General features: G+C 44.3%; 1 protein-coding gene across 1 annotated transcript; it reads left to right on the top strand.

The window, feature by feature from the left end:
- The first annotated feature begins 11,184 nt into the window (after nt 1–11,184).
- LOC111182645 (uncharacterized) lies at nt 11,185–25,696 on the top strand. The gene is given in 4 exon segments (XM_089901469.1): nt 11,185–11,631; nt 13,938–15,089; nt 15,092–15,758; nt 19,026–25,696. Coding segments are annotated over 2 exon segments (1,191 nt in total). The 5' UTR covers nt 11,185–11,631; nt 13,938–14,014; the 3' UTR covers nt 15,208–15,758; nt 19,026–25,696.
- Nucleotides 25,697–26,000: the final 304 nt, after the last annotated feature.

Genomic DNA, 26,000 nt, shown 5'->3' with positions numbered 1-26,000 from the left:
AGGGGGCAGTACTCAGTGATATGGGGATGACCTGATGGGGCTGGAGGCAGCCAGTGACCCTCTGCCAGAGGGACCAGGTGGGGGCCACATGTTGGAGGGTCTGTAGACAGCCAGGATAGGGAAGCTGCAGTTTGGATGCAGCAGAACCAAGAGTCTGGGGAGCTGGTCTGCAGAAGGATGGAGCAGTGGGGGAGAGGGAGAGAAGAGGAGGCGGGGGTGGAGAGTGAGAGAGACAGAGACAGACAGACAGCTAGAAAAGTAAGAGAGGAGGGTGGCAGAGAGAGACAGAGAGAGAGACCAGCTTTGTCTACAAGGTCCCGAAACCCAGGGGAAAACACCTAAGGCCACATCAGTGAAAAGCATTGTGTGTCGGTGACTTTCTGAGCGACATGAGACACACGTTTCCTGTATCCGCCTTGAAAGTCAAGAACCTGACTCCGAATGATCCTAGCAAAGAATGAGGATGTCAAATCCCTGTTGTGACAGTGAAAGGGGAAGAACCAGGAAGGAGGGAGAGGCGGAGGGGAGAGAGGCTGTGAACACTGCCCTCCTGCTGCCAGCGACGCAACACCTCTGGGAACTGGGGCCAGTGGTGTTTCCTCACCAGCCACCCTGCCCGGGACGCCACTCCTTCTGTCCAAATGGACCTAGTGGTGCCTCTTGCTGTTCCCACAGCGGCTGTTCAGCAAGTGCCACTTCTGGATGTCCCCTGGTGCTCCAGTGTGGTGCCTGGCTTTGGGGTTCATGCCTTGGGCTGGCCCTGACCTGTCCCGCCATGTGCCACTCCCAGGGTCAATAGGGAAGTGTACCTCACCACCAGACGTTATTTAATTATTTATTTATTTACTCTTTTTTTTTTTTGAAGAGGCAAAATTATAAGGACAGAAAACTGAACAGTGGTTGCCAGGGTTGCGTCCCCTCAAGGGCCTCACTAGCGAAGTTGTAGGGCGATGGAACTGTTCTGGGTGGTTCTATGATGGGGGTGTGTACTCCATGTACTTGTGCAACCCCATAGGACACCACAAAGAGTGATCCTGGCTATGAAAAAATCAAGAACAGCTGGATGTGTGGGGTCCCGGGCCAGTGCAGGCTGAAGGGAGCCTGGTGTATCAGATGGAAGACACACTCTCACTAAAAGGGGAGACAGAAAGGAACTGACCTGGACAACTTTGCAAAACAGTGCTTTGCTAAATGCTATAAAGAAAAGACGACTCTGTATACATACTGAACTCTAGTTGGTAAATTTATTTCCCACAGTGGTACAGGTTAGCAGTTTGAACCTACTTTACATGTACACTAGGATTTAACAAGTAAACATGCAGTAGGGAACCGCTGCACAAGGAGGGTTCAGGTACGCTTGGGGAGATGCCAGAATGAACGGTCATATCAGTGTGAACTCAGGCTTGCATCATATGTGCACGTGTGGGTGAGCACACACACCCATATTTCCTAGCTTTGCCCCCTGAGAGTCCTGGAAGCACGTAACACCCCAGTGGCCACAAGAGTACCTCATGCCCAGATTTTGGTTTCTAAATCCTATCTTCGATAAAAGGAACCAGGGCTCCTTGGAGAAATGCCTGGCACTGGGGCTGAGGCTGAGAAAATGCAAGATGAGCCTGGACCGTCTTACAGTCCCAGAAAGTAAGAAAAGGCTAAAAGAAAAAAAAAAGCAGTATGGGTAACTAAAAGAATAGAATAAATATCCAACATGCATTTATACCCTTACGCTAAAAGTAAACACAATTTACCACAAATTTGCTTGCAGAGTGGTTCTTTTTTTAAAATATTTATTTATTATTTTAAAAATTGGGGGGGCTGCCTCAGGTTTTACTTGTGGCACACGGGATCTTTGTCGCAGCGCGGGCTTCTCTCTAGTTGTGACATGCAGGTTTTCTCTCTCTAGTTGCGGCGCGGGTTCCAGAGCGCGTGGGCTCTGTAGTTTGCTGCAGGCAGGCTCTCTAGCTGAGGCACATGAGCTCAGTAGTTGTGGAGCATGGGCTTCGTTGCCCCTCTGCATGTGGGATCTTAGATCGAACCCGCGTCCCCTGCACTGGAAGGCGGATTCTTTACCACTGGACCACCGGGGAAGTCCCTGTATGGCAGTTCTTAACCATAAGTCTGCCTTTTTGTTGTTGTTGGGAGAGCGGGTTAGCTGTGTGGGCCAGGGTGTCAAACTCACTTGCCTGCTCCAGACAATTCCCCAATAGGCTGCTGAGATTAGAGGCTTGGGATGCTCAGAAGGAGACCTAAAAATACCTGTGCTGAGGAGGCCTACGGGGAGGGCCGTGTCTTGCCTTAGCACGGTTTCCAAGGGTTTCTTATTTCTGTACAGGAGGTGGGGGATCTGACCCTTAACTTAATTTTTCCTTTTTCACCCCAGGACTTGTACTGAGAGGTGGTTTCCATATTTGCCTCAAATCAAGAAGCATACCTGGCATCCGAGGCCTTTGACTGTTGCTGCCTCATCAAGGTCGTCTGCCTGTGACCCGGGGGCATCTGCCCATGGGGTTGCCCTTCGATTCAGGTTCGTTCACGTGTCTGTGGCCCTCTCTAGGCCAGGCTCACAGCTAGAGCCAAGGTCCCTGAGATGAGAAGCCGCCAGGCGCTGGGAGCACCACACAGACTGCAGCAGGAGCTGGGGTTCCCCCTGGGGCACCCGAGAACCCCCCTCGGGGGACAGCACTCCCATTGATTCAACCTGCCCTCTTAAATATGGTGACCCTAATTAAATCAATCATCCTTCCTAAGAGGCATCAGGAGATTTAATAAGGATGATTGATTTAATGGGGGTCAGGCTATTTAACTGGGCTGATTGAATCTGTGGAACTCACGTGATTTAAGGGGCTGATTTAATATATGGGAGTCACATGATACGAGGGTGCTGATTGAATCAATGGGAGTCACCTCATTTATGGGGACTGATTTAACAATAGGAGTCACGTGATCCAAGGGACTGATTGAATCAGTCCGAGCGCCGCCCCCGCTCCAAGGAGGACAGCACCTATGTACACAACTGTGTACATACTATGTGTCCACAAAGGAACTTTGCTACACAATGCACATACACAGCTGTGTACATAGCCCTCGCTCCCGCCAAGCCCTCACTAGGCACTCATGGCTGCCGTCTCACAACCCTTGTTAAGGACAAATTATTCACCGGACACTTGTTAGAAAGTGCAAGAGAGACTTTATTCAAGACTGGCAAATGTGGGAAGAAACTGATTTCAACTCCCAGTATAACAGGGACGAGTGAAGAGTGAAGGACGAGACAGCCCACAGCCAGGTGAGGATGCGAATGCAAATTACTAAGAGGAACCTAGTTAGCTTCAAGCGTGGGGAATTCTTTGCTAAGACCGGGCTCAGGAGGCCAAGGATGAAGCCTGGGGGAGAAGAGGCGCCAGCCAGGGAGCCTCCGGAAGGGAGTCTCTACCGCCCTCACAACGGCACCTTCCCTCCAAGTGGAGGTTCACACAGGTAAGGAACCAGGTCAGGAACCTGCCAAGGAAAGGCCACGCCGTGGCCGACAGATCCAAAGCTGGAGACTGACGCCAAGTCTAATGGGCCAAGACTTGGAAGGCGTGTCTCCTCCCTTGTGTGTGTCCCTTTGCGCCTCAGCCTCTGGATTTCCCTTTATCCCAGGCCCTGCGTCCCTCTCTCTCGGACTCTCACTGGCCTCTGCTCTGACGTTCTCGGCCGGTGTGAGCCGCTATCTTCCCATGCCCTCTCCACTACCACATTCTCCATCTACCTCCCTCCCTGTTGCCTGCATGGAATTTCCAACCACGAGTCCCACTCTCTGCCCTGACTGGCCACAGCCCAGAACAGATGTGCTGATTAGGGTGTGTGCCTTGTAGAACACACTTATGTGCTGTGTGCCTGTTTCTAAAGGTGACGAGTACAATGTTTTATGTCTTCTTCTTTCTCAAAAGAAAAATCCAAACAGCAAAATTAATTTACCCTTCATGGACTGTGCCCTGCTGGAAGCTTTCCACAGGTGGCCCGAGAGGAAGGGGTTCTTGGAGGAGGCTGAGCCCGGCCGGACTGTCTCTGCCACTGCAGAGGGAGGCTCTCAGGTAACAGGTGGGGGATAGTTTCCTGGAGGCCACACCTGAAACTGTCCCGCTTCCCAGAAGGATGGCCCATGAGCCCCCTCCTCAAAGCCCAGAAGCCAAGTTGAAACTGGTGTCCCCAGGACAGGGCCAGTTTTTCCTGTTTGTCCTGTTTGGGTACCCCAGGCAGCAGCCAGAAACCCAATATGCCAGAGCAGAGGGGGAGAGCAGAGGAGGGAAGGTAAACAGGAGACCCCAGGCAATACCATTCTGGGAGAATGTGGGGGCAGGGACACTGGAGGGGGCTGCAGACAAGAGCTGGATGGCCCAGCGCTAAGACCCTAAACACGTCCTCACCTGGTTCCAGAACCCTGCTCCTGCCCCCTACTCGGCGTCCCGTGCTGGAGGTACCTACCACCACCTTTGGATGCTGGGTGCCCCAGGGCTCACCTCCTTGGGCGGTCTCTCCCCTCACAGTTAATGCTGTCCCCACACAGAGCTCATCTTCCAGCTCTAGCTGCTTCCTCTGCTGAAGACTCTCTCCATGGTCACCTCTCACATGTCATGTGCAAATAAAGGCCCTCCATCGACCCCCGAAACCTCGTGCTTCCCACTCAGTAACAGGCAGTGTCGTTCTTCCAGATGCTCAGGCCAAACTGCAGTGTCACGCTCCACCTGGCTCTTTCTCACAAACCCCACATCCATCCTTGATTTCTTGCTGCTCTAATTTTATGATGTTTCCAAATCCACCACTCCTGTCATACAGCAGCACCACCCGGCCTCCTGCTGGTCTAAGCTACTTCACCAGGGCCCAGATTATGGTAAAGAGCCTCCCAACCTCCCCTGCTGTCTTCCTGCTGCCCACGGTCTTGTTCTTCACCCTCAGCCACTGAAAGACCTAGTCATGACCTTCTTCTCTCATCTCATTTAGAATGAAATCCAAAGTCTTCATGACACTCAGGAGGTCGGCATGCCATAACCCCATTGTCCCCTCTATCCTCATTGCCCTGCAGATACTCTGGACTCTGGCTCCCCTCAGACAAGCACCCCTACATCAGGGCCTTTGCACATCCCACCCATCTGCTAGAAAGCTCTTCCCCTAGGCATGTGCACGGCTGGCCTCACTTCATTCACACCAAAGCTCATCTTACTTGCTTGCCTATGATCTGTCTCCTTGCAAGAACCAAAGCTCCCAGGACACAGGGGCCTCATTTTCCTCCTGCTTCCCCAGCACCTGGGGTGACAGCTGGCACATAGTAGGTGTTCAGTAACATGAGTTATGAATAAATTAGTGAGTGGGGATGCTGCCAGCCACAACGTCTGGAGACTATGTCCTGGCTGGAGGGGTGTGCCCTGAGCCACACCCTCTGTTCTGGACAGGTCCCCAATGAGCCCCCGCCCCCACCCAACTACACAGACCACCCAGCTGCTTTCTCTGACCTTCGTACATGAAGCCCCCCTTGGCTTCTTCACAGACCCTCTTTTCTTCCATTCAAACCCTTCTTCTACCTCCCGGCCAAGCTCACTTAATTGTCCAAGCGGCTGGAGGACACTGCGTCACTGCTGTGTCTAGGGGGAGTACGGGGGAGCTCTGCAAAGGGGCTAGTGTTAGACAAGTGCCAGTTCAGGGTAGAGTTCCATGCACCAGCGCCCTTTTCCAAAGGGTAGGGGGTCTTCCTTGTTGCACCTGGTGGGTGGTGGGTGGTGGATATTGACCAGGCAACAGCGAAGTTCCTCATTTGTCCTGGCCTCACTGGTGGAGATGGGACCCCCGTGGAACTGACTGCCTCAGGCGTTCTGTGCGCCCCCCGCCCCCACCCCTTGCCCTGGTGACTTGCTGTATCCAGCAAGCAGGAAGCAGCTGCCCCGTGCACAAAGAGCAGAGCTTTCCTCTGCAGTGAATCCTGGCCGGCAAATGCCAAGGGGGCACTCCTGCCAGCCTGGGTGCTCAAGGGTGATGAGCTGAGTCCTGCCGCCCCGAGGCAGGCTGTGCTACTTAGGCCACTGACACTGGCTTCTGCACGAACAGCACATCGTGGGCATTTCATTACTGTCCACTGCACCCCAAAATGCCAAGTTCCTGGCGCCTGTTGGAGAGTCTGTCCTCTTCCGTGTGTGCCAGCCATAGTTCCAGGAGGAATACTGTGCAGCCTGGCGGGTACAGTGTAGGGAAAGGGATTTGCATTTCCAGACAGTCACCCACCGTGCACCAGGCCCTGTGTGTGTGAATGATCTTGTGTGTCAGAGACCCCAATCCCCCAAATGGAGCCCCAAGGCACTAAGTACTCAGCCAGAATCCTACACACAGCCTCTGGCCACACCCCAGTGGTTGGCTGCCCCTGTTAAAACCACTTCTAGCTCCAGGCTCAGAGCACCTTGCTAAAGCCAGGGGTTGGGGTCCAAAGCCATCCCTGTTGAAGCTCATAGCAGGAGAAAGAAGACAGCACGAACCAATAAACCAAAGCAGCAGCCAAACACAACTAAGAGCAGTAGCACAGAGGGAGCACACGGGCCTACCCGGCTTTTGTGTGGTTCAGAGATCGGCTTTGCTCTTTCCTCTGCTGCCACCCAGCACCCCCAAAGAGAGGCTGACCAGCAGCCAATCAGTTCCCTTCGACCTCAGCTCAACATTTGGGTGCGGGGAGGCAAGTAGCCCTTTGAGAATCTGCTTAAACGTGGGAAAAGCCGCCTTCTCAGGAAAATGCACGTGCCCAAGTTTGTGAAAACACCTGTAGGGGTACTCCAGGGATGCTAGGTAAAGAACTCCCTTTCAGAATCTAAATTTTAGATGAGGAGTGGTGCTGTTTGTACTCTATGGCCATCGAATCCTTGATTTCCTGAGGCCCAGGCGTGAAGAGCAAAACCTCCCAACTGAAGGCACCTGGAACCAGGATGTGGTCAGAGGGTGACAAAGCTTCCTGGGCTGGGACCAAAACAGAAATCCAAGAACAGACCCCTGATTCTATAAAAGCGTATTTGATGTACTGGGGGCACTTCAAATCCATGGAAGAAAGGGCAGACGACTTTAGAAAGAGTGTCGGGATGAGTGCTTGCTAGTTCAGCTTTTCCTCCTTAACGAACCACCCCAAATTTTAGTGGCTTAATGCAATCAATTATTTGCTCGTGATTCTGTGGGTGGGCAATTTGGGCTTTGCTCAAATAGGACGGTGACTTTGCTGGCTTCACCTGAGTTCCCCTGACCCTCTTAGTAATTGACACATTCCTCAAGCATGCAGCAGGTTAATGCATGTTCAACAAGCATGCAGCAGGTTGTCTCAGGCGCCTTCAAGCGACAGTTACTCTCCAAAGAGAGATCAAGCAGCCAGGGAGATCAAGTCCCATTGCACAAACACTTCTGTGCATCACATTTGTACCATTGCCTAAAGCAAGTCACGTGGCCAATCCCAGATCCAGGAGTGAAAAGATGGACCCCATCTCTTCATGAGAGAGGAGGTAAAAAGGCACGTGAGAGGGTCTCGAGCAATTTGTGGTCACGTATTGTTTGCAATCTATACCATACTTAGCCTTTTGAGGAAAGAATTAACTTAGAAACTTGCCTCAAATAGGACATTCACCAAAATGTACTCCCAATTGGAGTAAAATTTAAATATAAAAAATGAAACGGTGACGGTATTTGAGGACAGTATTGGTGAATATTTCTATGTCCTTGCAGGAGAAAAAACCCTTATGGTGAAAAAGTAAAAGTCAGAAACCATAAAGATAAAGTTATTTTGGCATGCGTTCTTTTTTTTTCAATTTTTTTTTTTTAATTTTTGGCTGCATTGCGTCTTCGTTGCTGTGTGCAGGCTTTTACTAGTTGCAGTGAGCCGGGGCTGCTCTTCGTTGTGGTGTGCGGGCTTCTCATTGCGGTGGCTTCTCTCCGCTGTGGAACAGTAGCTCTAGGCGCGTGGGCCTCAGCAGTTGTGGCACACGGGCCCTGTAGCTGTGGCTCGTGGGCTCCAGAGCGCAGGCTCAGCAGTTGTGGCACACCGGCTTAGTTGCTCCGTGGCATGTGGGATCTTCCCGGACCAGGGCTCGAACTCTTGTCCCCTGCATTGGCAGGTGGATTCTTAACCACTGTGCCACCAGGGAAGTCCCAGGTGTGCCTTCTTAACAATTAAAATGATTCTTTTAAAACATCATGAACAAAATTAAAAGCCAAAATATAAATTGGAAAATTATTTGCAACACAAGTTTCAGAAAGAAAGATTTAATACCCTTTATATTTTGAGAGTTTATATCAGAAAGAAACGGCAAATGACATGATCAAATCTTGATAGAGGACACGGAAAATAATCACCAGCATTTTGTATGTTTTCTAAATGAATAAACAGCCAACAACACATGAAAATATGCTCAACCCACTCTTAATTAAAGAAATACAAATTAAAACAACAAGGTGCCATTTTCACTTACTGAGTTGGCAAAGAGTTTTGTTTTGTTATTATTTTTTGTTAATAGGCAGTGCCCAGTATTATCAGTAAGTGATAGTGAGTAAAGAGGAGCTCCTGAACTAGGTCCCTCTGAGGATAGAGATCTCCTTGGTCCAACTCACAGATTCATTCCTTCAACCAATGTTATTGAGCACCTACCATGTGCTGGGCACAGCCTAGACTCTAGAGCCTCCACCCAGAAGGTGACATTTGTGCAAAGATCTGAAAGTGAGAAGTGAGCCGTGTGGCTATCTGTGGAAAAGGTCTCCCAGGCAGAGGAAACAGCGACATGAGCCCTGAAGATCCAACACATCCAGGGATCAGCCAGGGCCCAAGGGGCTCACGTGGAGCAGCTGAGGGAGAAGGTTAGGAGGACGTCAGAGGAGGTGGGGCATGGTGGGGCCTCTGCACGTCTTGAGGGCCCTCACGAGCACCACATTGGCTTTTATTCTGAGTGCTGTGGGAGCAGAAGGGGAACAGGTTGACTTGGGTGTTAGCAGATCCCTCTGGCTAGTGCGTTGAGAATAGACTGGGGTGCCAGAGTAAAGCTTCTGCAACAACCCAGGTGAGAAGGGATGGTGGCCCCTGAGTAACTGGTGAGATGCAAATAAGTGATCAGTTCTGTATGTGTATTGGAGCTCACCTGGTAGGATTTCCTGATAAACTGGATGTGGGGTGGAGGGAAAGAGAAGATGACTCCAAGGTTCTGGCCTGAACGACTAAAAGGATGGAGCTGCCCTCCATGGAGATGAGAAAGCTCGGAGGAGCAGGTCTGGGGAGAGTATTGGAGCTCAGTCCTTGTCACGGATGTTGGAGTGGCGATGTTGAGTGGCAGGTGGACCCATGAGCCTGAGGTCACCTTAGCTGTGGTAACTTGATCTTGGAATTCCCAGCCTCCAGGATTAGGAGAAATAAATTCCTGTTGTTTCTAAGCTCTTTGATATCCAATTTTTTGTCTTCTTGATTTGACAAGGACTAAAAATGATGGAGTGACGCTTCCCCTCCTATTATTTTTTTTATTTCTTTTCATTGTTTTGCCTTCAGTTTTGGAATATATATATACGTATATGTATATATATACAAATTGATGAATATTGTATCCATATTACATATAGTAAATGTTAATCATTAAGAAATTAATTATTTATGGACTTCCCTGGTGGCACAGTGGTTAAGAATCCGCCTGTTAATGCAGGGGACATGGGTTTGAGCCCTGGTCTGGGAAGATCCCACATGCCACGGAGCAAATAAGCCGGTGCACCACAACTACTGAGCCTGCGCTCTAGAGCCTGTGAGCCACAACTACTGAGCCCACGTGCCACAACTACTGAAGCCCGTGCTCTGCAACAAGAGAAGCCACTGCAATGAGAAGCCTGTGCACCTCAAAGAGTAGCCCCCACTCACCACAACTAGAGAAAGCCTGTGTGCAGCAATGAAGACCCAACACAGCCAAAAATAAATAAATTTTAAAAATAATAAATTTATTTTTAAAAAAGAAATTAATTATTTGGAATTATATTTTGACCCTTTTATTTAACAAATATTTCTAGAGCACCACCATATTTTGGGGCATTGTCCTAGGCCTTTTGTCTCATCAGCAAAGTGCCACAGCATTGACTCTGCACTGCACTCTCCCATTTTTTTCATCGTGATAGTGTCACTGATGGCATACTTTCTCCATATTCTGTACCTTATGCCAGTTTTGCTATTTACGAAGCTATTTGTGATCAACTCTGAGGTATCTGCTTCTATGCCCTATGTCTAACTTTATGTGAGGGTATGTAATGCTTGCCATGTAACCTTCCTATAAATCGCAAAATATGTATTTTTAAAACTTTTTATGATAAAGCAGTAATTCTAATTCATGGTAGAAACTTTGGGAAATATGGAAAAACATGTAAGATAAAAAAAATTTTTTAAAGCCTATGATCCCTGCAGCCCAAAATAGTATTTCCTCCTGGTATTTTTTTCTATATATACTTTCCTGCATTTTCCAACTTTTGCATAATGAACATGCTGTCGCATTTGAAACCAGAAAACAAACATTTGCAGTTACAGTAGGGTTCTGTCATGCTCTTTGCAGGCTTGGCCAGAGAGAGGAAATGAGAAGATAAACAGCAGGATAGGTCTCCCCATTGTCACTGCTGCAGTGGCTCTGAGACGGAGACTTGATTGTTCTCAGGGGCTGCAGTACTTGGTGGGTCTGCTCCGCTGCACGTTTTCACCCTGCATTCCAGGCTGCCTGAGCTCTTGGCAGATTAAAAACAAACATAGCTGACATCTGGATGGTTTTGAAGTGTCTGCTGAGAAATGCCAAATGTGACGTTCACTCATAATAATTCCTTAATGTTTTCTAATACCTAGTTCCTCGTTCCATTTTCCCCCGAATCTCAAAAATATCTTTTTACAATTTGTTAGAAACAGTATCCAAAGAACAACAGCGTCCTCTAATGTCTGTAACATTTTACACTGTCTTTCCTTCCCAGGGCCTGTACGGTCGGGCGCGGGGAGCCCTCTGTCCTGCGCACACCAGACCCCAGAATCTAAGCGCCGGCCAGCGCCCCTAACCTCGGAAGCAAGCTTCAGCCTCCATCAAGAGCACCGCAGAAGGGAGCAAGCGTCGGTGGTTACCATGGAATTCCAGTGTGCGGCTCTGATTAGCTGAGACACCTCCCGCTCGCCCACTCCGCTCCGCGCAGGGGGAGGGATACCCAGGGGCAGAGATTTCTCGGGGACTTCTGGGAAAAAGTCCTTGAGAACGAAAGCGGAAGCGGCGCGGCCCGAGGCCTTCTGGGAGTCGCAGTTCGTCATCGTCAGGCGCTTTCGGACCCGCAGGCGGAGCCGCTTGGTTTCACGTGAGGTCCGTGGGGACTGCGGCCCTGCTGCCCCACCTCGTCTCCGGCCGGGAGCAGCGGGCGCTCGGCGCTGGGGCCTGGCGGGGAGCGGGACCCCGGGTTCCTTAGAGGCCGCGGAGGCCCAGGGCATTCCCTGTGCCGAGGAAGAGCGGAGGTGGAAGGAGAAAGAAATGTCAAGAAGAGAACTGCTTAAAGGGAAACTAAACCGAGCCAGAGTTTCCTTGCTGTGACAGCACATTTGGTGCAGTGGGCCAAAATTTTAATCTCCGGACTGCAGCCTGCGACCCCTAGACGGTGAGCCTTTGCTAAAATGTTTGCTTGAAGACCCGAAATTTGACTTGAAACGATTGTTTTTTGGGAGGACTTGTGAAGGACTTGCATTTATCCATACACTATAATCTACACCTTTCCAAGATTTTCTATTCTTAACACTTGCTGAAAATTATTTGAGTATGCAAACCTTGATTTAATTAAGAAAGCAAAGTATTGGCTTCCACAGTTTAAGTGACCATTCATTTGGGATTCTCAGAGGTTTGTATTTGTGAAAAAGAAAAAGGAACAGTTCTCTAGTGCCTTACCTCTCTTTGTACCAGAACATCTCTTATGTTTATGATTGGTGAAAATGCTGTTGCCTCTAGTTAGTGATTCTACCCAAACGTTGACTGTGATCTTAGATCACCTTATCATACTGCCCTTCTGTTTTCAACCAGTCTGATAACACCTCTCTCTAAGGCTCTGTGTGTGTCTTCTCTAGTTTTGTGTCTTGTTTTTTGTGTTGACTGGAGGACAGTAAGTCTTTGTCCTTCGACACAGACTTTTGGGAGACTCAGATTATATGCTTTTAAAAACTGATAGTGCTAGTGCTTTAAATTTTTCAAAATATTTACGTGATGAAAGTTTTGATTTTGTTGCATATTTTCTTTCCCCATGAGCAGAATTCTCAGTTTCTAAAATGTGTCTCAGCCCAGGAAAGAATTGTGGAGATCCTGTGAGATGCTGAGGTTTCCAGAGGCACTTATTCAGATGAGGGATAAATCTGTGCACTTTAGGGGTGAATGTTTAGGAGGAGTGGAATCTCTAAAATGTTGTTCAAGGAGCTCTCCTTAATGCCTTAAATTCTGCTATTCTGTTCAGAGTTGGACCTTCTCTCTTTTTTTTTTTTTTTTGACATGGAAATATGTTTTTTGTTTTTTTACCACAGTGAAAAACCTTACATTTATAAGGTTTCTCCCCAGTATGAATTCTCAGATGTTGAACAAGAGATGAATTTACAGTGAATGCTTTTCCACAAACTTTACATTTATAGGGTTTTTCTCCAGTACGAGTTCTCTGATGTTCAGTAAGAGATGAACTCTGGATAAATGCTTTTCCACAGTCATCACACATGTAAGGTTTCTCACCAGTATGAATTCGTGTACGGATAAATGCTGTTATTCCTTTGTACATTGCTTTATCAGGTGCTGTTTTTACATTCCTCAGTGGCTTCTCTCCATGTGCTTAGCTCTGCCATTTCTTCTTGTCACACATTTTCTTTTTTTCTTTTTAAATTTATTTTATTTATTTATTCTTGGCTGCGTTGGGTCTTCGTTGCTGCCTGTGGGCTTGCGGGTTTTCTCTAGTTGCGGCGAGCGGGGGCCACTCTTCGTTGCGGTGCGTGGGCTTCTCATTGCAGCGGCTTCTCTTGTTGCAGAGCACGGGCTCTAGGGGCGTGGGAGTCAGTAGTTGTGGCATGCGGGCTCAGTGGTTATGGCTCGTGGGCTCCAGAACGCAGGCTCAGCAATTGTGGTGCATGGGCCTAGCTGTTCCGTGGCATGTGGGATCTTCCCGGACCAGGGCCTGAACCTGTGTCCCCTGCATTGGCACGCAGATTCTTAACCACTGCGCCACCAGGGAAACCCCTTTTTTTCTTTTTTTTAATATGTATTTATTTGGCTGTGCCGGGTCTTAGTTGCGGCAGATGGGATCTTCATTGCAGCATGCGGGCTTTTTTTTTTTTTTTGGTTGTGGCATGCGGGCTCTTAGTTGAGGCATGCGGTATCTAGTTCTCCAACAAGAGATTGAACCCAGGCGCCCTGCATTGGGAGTGTGGAGTCTTAACTGCTGGACCACCAGGGAAATCCCTGTCGCACATTTTCTAATACTGCTATGCATCCCCTTTATTATTTGTCTTTTGACTAGGTACCTGTCCATTCTCTCATTTAAGCTCTGTTTAGTCTCCAGATTACTGTGGTAGTATAGTGGACAAAGCCTAAGTTCTATTTCTGACCATCTCATTAATAACTTCTGTATCTTTAGGTTATAATCACATAACCTCTCTAGTTCTAAACTTGTTTATCTTTAAATGAGAAGGTTAAACTTTTACATCTTTAAAACATTTTTTTCAGCTTTCAGACTCTTTGTCACATTGCCTATTGGGCCAACTTCTTTCCTAGCACTTCTGCCTCTTCTTAACTCTACTCCATTGACTTATTATTTTCCCAGATTACGAGACTGTAAATATGCATTCTAATTTTTAGTAAGGTTATTTATTTCCTCCTGAGTTCAGTTCCTGTAATCCCAACACAGAAAATATGTTTTTATAAATGTTTTATTCCCCTCAGATTTGAAGAGCAGAGCAGATACCAAAGAGAAGACCATTAGAATATACTTTTGAGTGAGCAGTTCCATCACTGTCATCATGGAAAGGCTCAGAGGGGATGTGTTCAAAGAGTATTTATTTGAAGAAACCTGTGAATATGAGGCCAAGGTAGAAAAGCAAAAGGAGCGCTCTATAGACAAAATTTCAAAAAAATCTGTTGCCCAAACCACTGGTTTTCAGCAAATAATAGTTGGCCATGAAGAAATATCTTGTGAGGAAAATGGGCATACTTTTAATGAGTTTGAGAGAGGTTTTGATCTAAGATCTAAACTTATCCCACGGAATGTTACTCATTCAGAAAAGAAACTACATATATTTGATCCATTTGGGGAAAGTGTCAAATGGAACTTATCTCCAATTAAAAGTCAAAGAGCTTCTAAAAAGAAAACTTATAATTGTAGTGACTGTGGAAAAAATTTCAGTGACCGTTCAAACTTGTTTCGTCATGAGAGAATTCATACTGGTGAGAAACCTTATAAGTGTCATGACTGTGGAAAAGCATTTATCCAAAGTTCATCTCTTACTGAACATCAGAGAACTCATACTGGAGAAAAACCCTATAAATGTAAAGTTTGTGGAAAAGCATTCACTGTAAATTCATCACTTGTTCAACATCTGAGAATTCATACTGGGGAGAAACCTTATAAATGTAATGAATGTGGGAAAGCCTTCAGTGACTACTCATCCTTTATTCAACATCAAAGAATTCACAGTGGAGAGAAACCCTATGAATGTATTAACTGTTGGAAGTCCTTCAATGATATCTCAACTCTTACACAACATCAGAGAATTCACACTGGAGTGAAACCCTATAAGTGTAATGATTGTGGGAAGGCATTTAGACGAAGTACACACCTTACCCAACACCAGAGGACTCATACTGGGGAAAAGCCTTATAACTGTAATGAATGTGGAAAAGCATTCAGTGCCCACTCAACCTTTACACAACACCAAAGGATTCACACTGGAGAAAAACCCTATACATGCAGTGAATGTGGGAAGGGCTTCCCTGAAAACTCGTCCCTTACTAAACATCATCGAATTCATACTGGAGAGAAACCTTATGAATGTTGTGAATGTGATAAAGCTTTTAGCCAGAGCACTCATCTTATTCATACTGGAGAATTCATACTGGAGAGAAACACTTTAAATGTGATAAATGTGGAAAAGCATTTGGTAACAGTTCAATCCTGATCAGACATCAGCAGCTTCACACTTTAGAGTCATCCTAATGATACTGCAGTTTTGTGGACTACTTCATCCTTTCATGAGCCACTCTTACTTTTTGGTCATATGTCTCTTACCCATGCCACCCACTCTTGCTTACAATTAGAATTTCTAGGAATGTTGTATTCCTGGGATAAAGTAAAACATTACGTAATATTTTAAATTTAAGTTTCCCATACTGACGCTGTTTTGTTAGGTGCATAGAGATTTAGATTGTTATGTGTTCTTGGAGAATTGGCCCTTTTTTCATACTTTAATGCCCCTTCTTATCCCGTAGTATCCTCCCTGTTCTGAAGTCTGCTCTGTCTGAAATTAATAAAAGTTACGTCAGCTTACTTTTGATTAGTGTTAGCATGACATATCTTTCTCCATCTCTTTACTTTTAACATAATGTTTGTTACTGTTTTCTATTCTTTGTGTTTTTGTTTCCTTTCTTCCATCTTTTTCTGCCTTCTCCCTCCACAACTTTCATCAAAAGTAGACTATGACATCCCAAAGCACGAGGACTATCGGATGCTGCATGCGGTGGGGCGTGGGGGTCAGAAGGCACCTGAAGGTAAGAGTACCTCCAAACCTCACATTTAAAGTGTAGACTCTTTTCACAGTGGCCGTCCTGTGGCAGGATATTTTGCTATTAATTATAAACAAATACATAATTGAGCATTTTATGATTCCATTGTATCTCTTGTAGTACATTAATTATATGTCTTTTAAAAACATTTTATTGGTTGCCTTAGAGCTTGCAATATGTATTTTAAACTAAGTGCACCTTTAAATAAAACGACACTGCCTCACATGTAATGCAGGTACCTTATATCAGAAGTATTCCCATCCTTTGTGGCATTGCTGTCATTTGCTTCACTTGTGCATATGCTATCACCCAATCACCCAATATGTTGTCATTATTATTGCTTTAAATAGACAATTATCTTTGAGATTTAAGAATAAGAAAATATGTTTATTTTACCTTCCTAAAATTTCCTCACTGACGCTCTTCATGTCTTTTTTTTTTTTTTTTGTGGTACACGGGCCTCTCACTGCTGTGGCCTCTCCCATTGCGGAGCACAGGCTCCGGACGTGCAGGCTCAGCGGCCATGGCTCACAGGCCCAGCCGCTCCGCAGCATGTGGGATCTTCCCGGACCAGGGCACAAACCCGTGTCCCCTGCATCAGCAGGCGGACTCTCAACCACTGCGCCACCAGCGAAGCCCTTCATGTCTTAATATAGATCTAAGTTTCTGAATAAATAAATTTTCTTCTGCCTGAAGAACTTCTTTTAACATTTTTAAGGACAGGTCTGCTAGCAATTAATTCCATTGGTTTTTGTTTGTCTGAGAAAGTATTTCTCCATTACCTTTGAAGGATAATTTCACCGTATGTAGAATTCTAAGCTGGTGAGGGTTTTTCTTACAGCACTTTGAATGTTTCATTCCACTTCTTGCTTGCTTGCAGGTTTTCTGATGTGAGGTCCATTGTGATTCTTATCCTTGTTCCTCTATAGGTGTGTTGTATTTCTCTGGCTTCTTTCAAGATTTTCTCTTTGTCTTTTTTTTTTTTTTTAAAGGTTGAATATATGCCTAGGAGTAGTTTGTTTGTGTTTTATCCTGCTTGGTATTCTCTGAGTTTCTTGTATATAAGAGTTGGTATTTGTCATTCATTTTGGAAAGTTCTCAGTCATTATTACTTCAAATATTTGTTCTGCTCAGTTTTCCCTTTCTTCTCCTGGTATTCCAAGTACATATGTATTTCTTTTTTTTACATATAAAAATCTCCTTTTTAGGGCTTCCCTGGTGGCGCAGTGGTTGAGAGTCCGCCTGCCGATGCAGGGGACACGGGTTCGTGCCCCGGTCCGGGAAGATCCCACGTGCCACAGAGCAGCTGGGCCCGTGAGCCATGGCCGCTGAGCCTGCGTGTCCGGAGCCTGTGCTCTGCAACGGGAGAGGCCACAGCAGTGAGAGGCCCGCGTACCGCCAAAAAAAAAAAAAAAAAACTCCTTTTTATTCTTTTTCAATTAAATATTCCTATAAATGCTAAGCAGTACATACACACAGAGCCAAGTTCTAAAGAACCAAAGAGTCATCCCTAGGTGCCAGAAAATAAGAAAAAACTCAAAGTCACAGCTGTAAGGGGGAAAGGTGGTACCAATAACCACAATACTATGTTGTCCCATGGGGTGCCATATCAGCTCTAGACCAGAGTGATGGAGACTGAACTTTTAACGACACAAGGATTAGGTATGTTCTAGTGCTGCACAGGTACAAAGCTAGAAATTTCCCCATAAAAACGATTTGTTCTTTGAATCTGTCATCCCTCTTATGGCCTCCATTGTTTGTGATGAGAAGTCGGATGTTAGTCTTATTGGGGTTTCTTTGTATCTGACAGGTCATACTTCTCTTGCTGTTTTCAAGATTTTGTCTTTGTGTTTCAGTACATATGTATTTCGTCTTTAATTTTGGCCCACAGTTCTTGGATGTTCTGGGTTTTTTCCTTCTTTATTTCTTTTTGCATTTCAGCCTGGAGATTTCTATTGACCTATTGACATTGATTCTTTCCTTGGCCAAGTTGAGTGTACTGATGAGCTCATTGAAAGATTTCTTCATTTCTGTCACTGTATTTTTTTCCTAGCATTTCTTTTTGATATTTTCCAGAGGCTCCATCTCTGCTAACATTACCTGTCTGTTCTTGCACATTGTCTCATTTTTCCACTAGTGCTCTTAATGTATTAATCATACTTACTTTAAATTCTCTGTCTGAAAATGCCAGTATCTGTACCCTATCTTAGTCTGGTTCTGATGCTGGCTTGGTCTCTCCACAGTGTGCTCTTGCCTTTTGGCATGTCTTGTAATTTTTTTGTTGAAAGCTGGACACGTTGTGTTGGGTAATAGGAACTGAGGTAAATGGGTCTTCAGTGTGAGGTTTCATTTACTCTACTAGGAGTTGGGCTGTGTTTAATGTTTGCTGTAGCCGTAAGAGTTGGAGGCTTCAGTGTCCTCTGGTGTCCTTATTTTTGCCTCTTGTTGTCTTTAGGTTTCTCTAGAAACTTTTCTTACATAGAGTCTGAGTCCTGGCACTCTCCCCGTTGTAATCCATTGTTCGTATACTGGAGCCTGTTGATGTGGTGGTAAGCTATTGGGTAGGGAAAGCATTCTGTAATCTAATAATTAAATCTCAGTTGTTTATAGTGAGTCTGAGTCCCTGGGCTTTGAATTTCAGAAGAATTTCTTAGCATTTTTCCCCCCTACCTTCCAAAACTAGGGCTTATAACAACAACATCTGGTTTCTTCTTCCTCACCCCTTGTCCACCTTCTAAACCGTCACTGTGTGGCAGGGCAGTGGTGGGGGCTCAGAGAGGAGGGAGAAGGTCTCAGAGTCCTGAGCTACCTCAGACTGGGGTGTGTGTGTGTGTGTGTGTGTACATGAGGGGGAGTAGCAGCACCCAGGAAAGCAGCCTGGCCACTCCCTCCCCCTTCAGGCTACAGATGGAAGACTGAGGCCCAGGGAGTGTTCAGCTTCATCTACCCCTGCCCACATCCCTTAAATTCCCCAAACCTCAACTGTGTGGGGGGGAGGGGCCAGAGATATTAGCAGATACAAATGCAAATCATTAATGTGTCTACAATATATTTCATTTCTTGGTAATTCTATCCTGCCTTTTCCCTTCTGTATTATAAATTTGGGAGCTTTTACTTTAGGTAGACTGAAGCATTCCAGCACTTGGCCTTGCTGCTGAAAGAAATCTCAGCAAGAGGAGAAAAGATTCTGTCTTCTCCCTGTAGCTGCAGGGAGTCCGATTCTCTTCAGTCTGATAATAATGTCTTGTTTAGGTCATGTCTTGCAAAGGAATCCTGTGAGATGTCTGGACTTTAAGGTGATGGATACATCCCATGAACAAAACCCTCACCTTCCCGACCCACTGTCGTTCTGCTGGTCGTCTTACTTGCCAGCTCAAAACCCTGGTAATACAATTTAAATTAACATATGAGGTTTTGGGGCTTCCCTGGTGGCGCAGTGGTTAAGAATCTGCCTGCCAATGCAGGGGACATGGGTTCGAGCCCTGGTCTGGGAAGATCCACATGCCACAGAGCAACTAAGCCCATGCGCCTCAACTACTGAGCCTGCGCTCTAGAGCCTGCGACACACAACTACTGAAGCCCTCATGCCTAGAGCCTGTGCTCCGCAACAAGAGAATCCACCGCAATGAGAAGCCTGTATGTCGCAATGAAGAGTAGCCCCTACTCACCACAACTAGAGAAAGCCCGCATGCAGCAACGAAGACCCAATGCAGCCAAAAAATAAATAAATAAATAAATAAATAAAAATTTTTTTTAAAATCTGAGTTTCAAAAGATAAATACTTTTCTTGTCTCCCACATGCAGAGAGGTAAAACTAAACCCGGCTGTGCTAGCTTTTAAAATTTAAGCAGAGTTTGGAGAGCTGCCAAATTGTAATGTGATTGCTGGGTTGCAGCAGAGATTTGCCGCCTTGCTCAGGTCACCCAGGGAAAGGCGCACGGGAACAAGAGGAGGTTCCAGGGCTTACTAAGCATGATCGTTACACTTCACGCCCTTCCAGAGTTACTCAACAGGACTGTGAATGCTGCCTTGCTGGGTGTGCCTGGGGAGCAAGGGGGGACAAAAATGCTGACAAGGATCTCCTCCTCCCTTTGGGGGCCTTCTGTCAGTCTTCAGCTCTGTTGACAAATCCCTGCGACTGCACTTTAGAAGCAGATGGCACAGGACCTTTTGGATTCACTTGTGCCTTTACTGCCCAATTAGCCTACAAACAGTTGGGGAGGAGCTACCAGAATGGAACTCTTAAAAAATCAAATGGGCAAAGTTTGTGCAGAGATCAGACTGAAGTGACAACACTGCTCACAGCTAAGGACCTGTGACCTCAGACCCACAACAGATGGAGAGTTGGCTCTTCCCCAGGGAATGGCAGCCCTAGGAGACCTCAGGTACCCTGTCCCGCTTCCCCTTGAACAGTTACTGCCCAGACATCTACCTTCTGCCTGGAACAGGCATGATACCTTCCTGTTGGGAGTCAAGTCCATCCGGAGTTGGCTGCTCTGAACACTAATATGGGCAGGGGGCAAACCCTCGTGCCTGCTGCCCCTGGAGCAGGGTGGCACTCCAGAGCTTGCACATGACCACTGTTGACCTAAAACAAATAGACTTTCAGTTATTTGTCCAGCAAAAATGGGTTTATTCACAATCAGCAAAGAATTACAACCACTTCAAGGGTCTGCAACCATGGTGAGCCACGTGAAGGTCCCAAGCAAAATGGAGAGGGGAAATCTTATAGAGGGGGAAAGGGAAGTTGAGAGGACCATAGTAAACAAAGAGTCATGGCTTTTCTTTGGCTGAGTTGTGATGGTCTCTCATTGGCTAAGCTCTTGCTAGAAAAGAAGAGGAAGTCTTTTTTCCTCCTGTTAGGCTCTGCTGTTGACATGGAGCATGAGAAGACATTATAATTTAATCCACAGGCCCACTTCAACTTGTACCAGCTGTCCCAACTGTTTGAAAACATCTTTTTCCATTGTGATCCAGTTTTCTTTTTCTGGAACCGTTACTGAGTTTTTTACTTATTTTTGCAACCTTGATGGATTTAAAGCACACAAGATGAGTATGATCTGGATGGCTTTTTAAACTAAGGATGTTTTCAATGTCCATTTGTGTTGTAACATGTATCAGTACTTCATTTTTTTCATTGTGATTAAAATTCATAACATGACATTTACCATGTAAACATTTTAAGTGTATAGGTCTGTGGCATTAACTACCTTCATATTGTAAAAATATTCTCACCATCCATCTCTAGAACTTTTTCATTTCCCCCAAGTATCCATTAACTGACTGCCCTCAGCCCCTGACAACCACATTCTTTTTGTCACTGAATTTGACATCTCTGGATACCTTATATGAGTAGAATTGTACAATACTTGTTCTTCTGTAACCAACTTATTTCACTTAGCATGGTGACTTCAAGGTTCATCCACATGTACCGTGTGTGAGAATTACCTTAGTTTTAAAGGCTGAATCATATCCCATTGTGTATATACTACACTTTGTTTATATGTTCATCCATTGATGGATACTTGGGTTGCTTCCACCTTTTGGCTATTGTGAATAATGCTGCTATGTGTATGGTTGTACAAATATCTGTTCCACTTCCTCCTTTCAAATATTTTGAGTATATACCCTGAAGTGGTATTGACAGATCATACACTAACTGTTTAAGTGTTTGAGGACCTGCCATATTATTTTCCATAGTGGCAGCACCATTTTACTTTTTCCTTTATATGGCAGAATAATAGGGTAGTTTATGGATCTACCCATTTTGTTTATCCATTCACCCTTTGATAGACGTTTCAGTCATTTCTATCTTCTGGCTATTGTGAACGGTGCTGCTATGAATATTAATGTACAGGTTTTTGTTTGAACACCTGTTTTCAATTCTTCAGGGTCTATAGCTAGGAGTGGGTTTGTTGAAGCTTATGGTAATTGTATTTTTTTTATCTTTTTGAGGAAATGCCAAACTAGTGTACACATATGCTGCAGTATTTTCCATTTCCACAAGCAATATTTGAGGGTTCTGATTTCTCTACATTGTTGCTAACATTTGATACTTTCAGTTTTCTTGATTATAACCATTCTAGTGTTTGTGAAGGGGGATCACATTATGGTATTAATTTGCATTTCCACCATGACTATTGATGTTTGACATCTTTTATGTGCTTGTTGACCATTTGTATTTCTTGTCTGGAGACGAGTCTGTTCAAGTTCTTTTCCATTTTAAAACTTGAGTTGTCTTTTTGTTGATGATTTGTAAAAGTTCTTGATATATTCTGAAGAACAGACTCTTATCAGATATATCATGTGAAATACTTTCTTCTATTCTGTGAGCTGTGTTTTCACTTTCTGAATAGCACCTTTTGATGCAGAAAAGTGTTTAAAATTGAGGAAATCTAATCTATCCATTATTACATGGATGTTATAACCTTCTGCCTTTGTTTATCTGTAACTTCCCACTCCAATGATAAGAAACCTGGCTTTTTGTCATTCATTGAATTCATTTCTTGTTCCATTCCAGATTACAGATATAGTAGTTTCACTATTAGCTAATACCCCCATGGGAAAGAACTTACAGAGTCCAGTATTTGTGTATGCTACATTTTGCCTTTGTTCCATGGATTCCGTTCTTTTCCATAGTTACTTAGGTCAGTACCTTTTGCCCCACCACCAACAGTGAGTTTTTTTTTTCATACATTTCTAAATCAGTTAGATTCTTTGTCATATTCTCTATTCCATCCTGTGACACTCCCATATCATAAAAAAGCTAAATTTAAATATATTATGATTTACTTGTTAGGTTGTAAAAATCCATTAGAAAAGACTAATGCATAGTGGCAGGTGTCCATCACTAAAGTATCATATGTAATATTTCAACCCCCCACCCCATAACCTGTTTACCTTCTCTGTTTTACCTGTTCCAGAATGTCATATAAATGGAGTCATACAGTGTGTAGCCTCCTTAGACTGAATTCTTTCACTTAGCAATATACATGTAAGATTCATCCATGTTTTTTGCATGGATTGATAGTTTATTTCCTCCTATTTCTGAATAGTATTCGAAAACGTGTATGGGAGGAAAAATAATTTTCCCTTTACCCTCCTAGGTTCTTGGTTGAGGAGCACCCCCTGCTGTGATAAAAGTCGTCCGTAATCATACAGACAAATGCAAATAGATATAGTATCTTTTTTTTTTGCAAAATTTTAGCCATGAGTCAGTAAAACTGAGTAATATAATCATCAGTTTATGTAAAATAATAGGCTCTGAATTGTGTTTCTGGCAGTTGAAACAAGAAAGATTACTTGCTTAGTGAGAACTAAAGCTTTTTACTAATATTTGTGGAGAAGACTTTTAAGATTTGGATTTGCCCTGATATGTAACCTTATGGAGGCTGTGGACCAAAGTCTGTAACAAAGGAACTTCTGGAAATACCATGTGTCCATCTTGGTGTTTTTTAAAGCCAATCTGAGTGGATAAAATATCCAGTTTGTCTACAGTTAGCCTTTTCCTTTTCAGTCTCAGATAGTGCTTTTAGTGAACTAGGTTACTTTCCAATGGTTGGGCATGCAAAGGAAGAAAGCATTGCACTTTTTTGGGGGGGGGAGGGAGTGTTAATTGCACTTCAGGTGAAGAAATAAATGTCTCATACTTTATGACAGGAAGCAAGAAGCACAATTAAAAGAAAGGCACCCTCAAGTTAGACTTATATCCTTGGATGTTCGCATTTAAAGACACGGTTCTCCTACCTCAACATAATAAAGGCCATATACGACAAACCCACAGCAAACATCATTCTCAATGGTGAAAAACTGAAAGCATTTCCTCTAAGATCAGGAACAAGTCAAGGATGTCCACTCTCACCACTGTTATTCAACATAGTTTTGGAAGTCCTAGCCACAGCAATTAGAGAAGAAAAAGAAATAAAAGGAATACAAATTGGAAAAGAAGAAGTAAAACTGTCACTGTTTGCAAATGACATGATACTATACATAGATAATCCTAAAGATGCCACCAGAAAACTACTAGAGCTAATCAATGAATTTGGTAAAGTTGCAGGATACAAAATCAATGCACAGAAATCTCTTGCATTCCTAGACACTAATGATGAAAAATCTGAAAGAGAAATTAAGAAAACACTCCCATTTACCATTGCAGCAAAAAGAATAAAATACCTAGGAATAAACCTACCTAGGGAGACAAAAGACCTGTATGCAGAAAACTATAAGACACTGATGAAAGAAATTAAAGATGATACCAACAGATAGATATACCTTGTTCTTGGATTGGAAGAATCAATAGTGTGAAAATGACTATACTACCCAAAGCAATCTACAGATTCAGTGCAATCCCTATCAAATTACCAATGGTATTTTTTATGGAACTAGAACAAAAAAATCTTAAAATTTGTATGGAGACACAAAAGACCTCGAATAGCCAAAGCAGTCTTGAGGGAAAAAAACGGAGCGGGAGGAATCAGACTCCCTGACTTCAGACTATACTACAAAGCTACAGTAATCAAGACAATATGGTACTGGCACAAAAACAGAAGATCAATGGAACAAGATAGAAAGCCCAGAGATAAACCCACACACCTATGGTCAACTAATCTATGACAAAGGAAGCAAGGATATACAATGGAGAAAAGACAGTCTCTTCAATAAGTGGTGCTGGGAAAACTGGACAGCTACATGTAAAAGAATGAAATTAGAACACTCCCTAACACCATACACAAAAATAAAATGGATTGGAGACCTAAATGTAAGACTGGACACTATAAAACTCTTAGAGGAAAACATAGGAAGAACACTCTTTGACATAAATCACAGCAAGATCTTTTTTGATCCATCTCCTAGAGTAAGGGAAATAAAACCAAAAATAAACAAATGGGACCTAATGAAACTTCAAAGCTTTTGTACAGCAAAGGAAACCATAAACAAGATGAAAAGACAACCCTCAGAATAGGAGAAAATATTTGCAAATGAATCAACGGACAAAGGATTAATCTCCAAAATATATAAACAGCTCATGCAGCTCAATATTAAAAAAACAAACAACCCAATCCAAAAATGGGCAGAAGACCTAAATAGACATTTCTCCAAAGAAGACATACAGATGGCCAAGAAGCACTTGAAAAAGCTGCTCAACATCACTAATTATTAGAGAAATGCAAATCAAAACTACAATGAAAAAAAAAAAAACTACAATGAGGTGTCACCTCACACCAGTTAGAATGGGCATCATCAGAAAATCTACAAACAACAAATGCTGGAGAGGGTGTGGAGAAAAGGGAACCCTCTTGCACCATTGGTGGGAATGTAAATTGATACAGCCACTATGGAGAACAGTATGGAGTTTCCTTAAAAAACTAAAAATAGAATTACCTTTTGATCCAGCAATCCCACTACTGGGCATATACCCAGAGAAAACTATAATTCAAAAAGACACGTGCACCCCAGTGTTCATTGCAACACTATTTACAATAGCCAGGTCATGGAAGCAACCTAAATGCCCATCGACAGATGAATGGATAAAGAAGATATGGTACATATATACAATGGAATATTACTCGGCCATAAAAAGGAATGAAATTGGGTCATTTGTTGAGACGTGGATGGATCTAGAGCCTGTCATACAGAGTGAAGTTAAGTCAGAAAGAGAAAAACAAATATCGTATATTAACGCATATGTGTGGAACCTAGAAAAATGGTACAGATGAACCGGTTTGCAGGGCAGAAATTGAGACACAGATGTAAAGAACAAACGTATGGACACCAAGAGGGGAAAGTGGCAGGGGGTGGGTGTGGGGGTGTGATGAATTGGGTGATTGGGATTGACATGTATACACTGATATGTATAAAATTGTTGACTAATAAGAACCTGCTGTATAAAAAAATAAATTTAATTTAAAAAAAGAAATAATAAAGACATGGTTCGCAGGACCTGGAGAACACAGCTCTTGCTGGTAGAAGGGCCTGAGGAGGGATGTAAGCATTTTAAAGAAGGAATTCTGGGGGCATATTTCTTATTATCAGAGGTGTAGGGAAATTACTATTTAAGTTTTTCTTCTTTCTTGAGTGTAGGACAGTTCATTTTCTAATGACCTGACATGAGAAGGAAGTAGAGGCTTTGATATCGGTGAGATGGGTGGGTGGGCTTTGAATTCCTCCTAGAACCGCAGTTCTGTTTCTGTATCGATGAGATTAGTAAAGCAAGGATGGCTGCTTTTA

Source organism: Delphinapterus leucas, chromosome 19 (genome assembly GCF_059928025.1).
Source record: "Delphinapterus leucas isolate spDelLeu-1000000601 "Yukka" chromosome 19, BTC_Dleu_Yukka2, whole genome shotgun sequence".
Taxonomy (NCBI): Eukaryota; Metazoa; Chordata; class Mammalia; order Artiodactyla; family Monodontidae; genus Delphinapterus; species Delphinapterus leucas.
The sequence above is the reverse complement of the archived record's forward strand: the minus strand, read 5'-3'. Positions and strand labels throughout refer to the sequence as shown.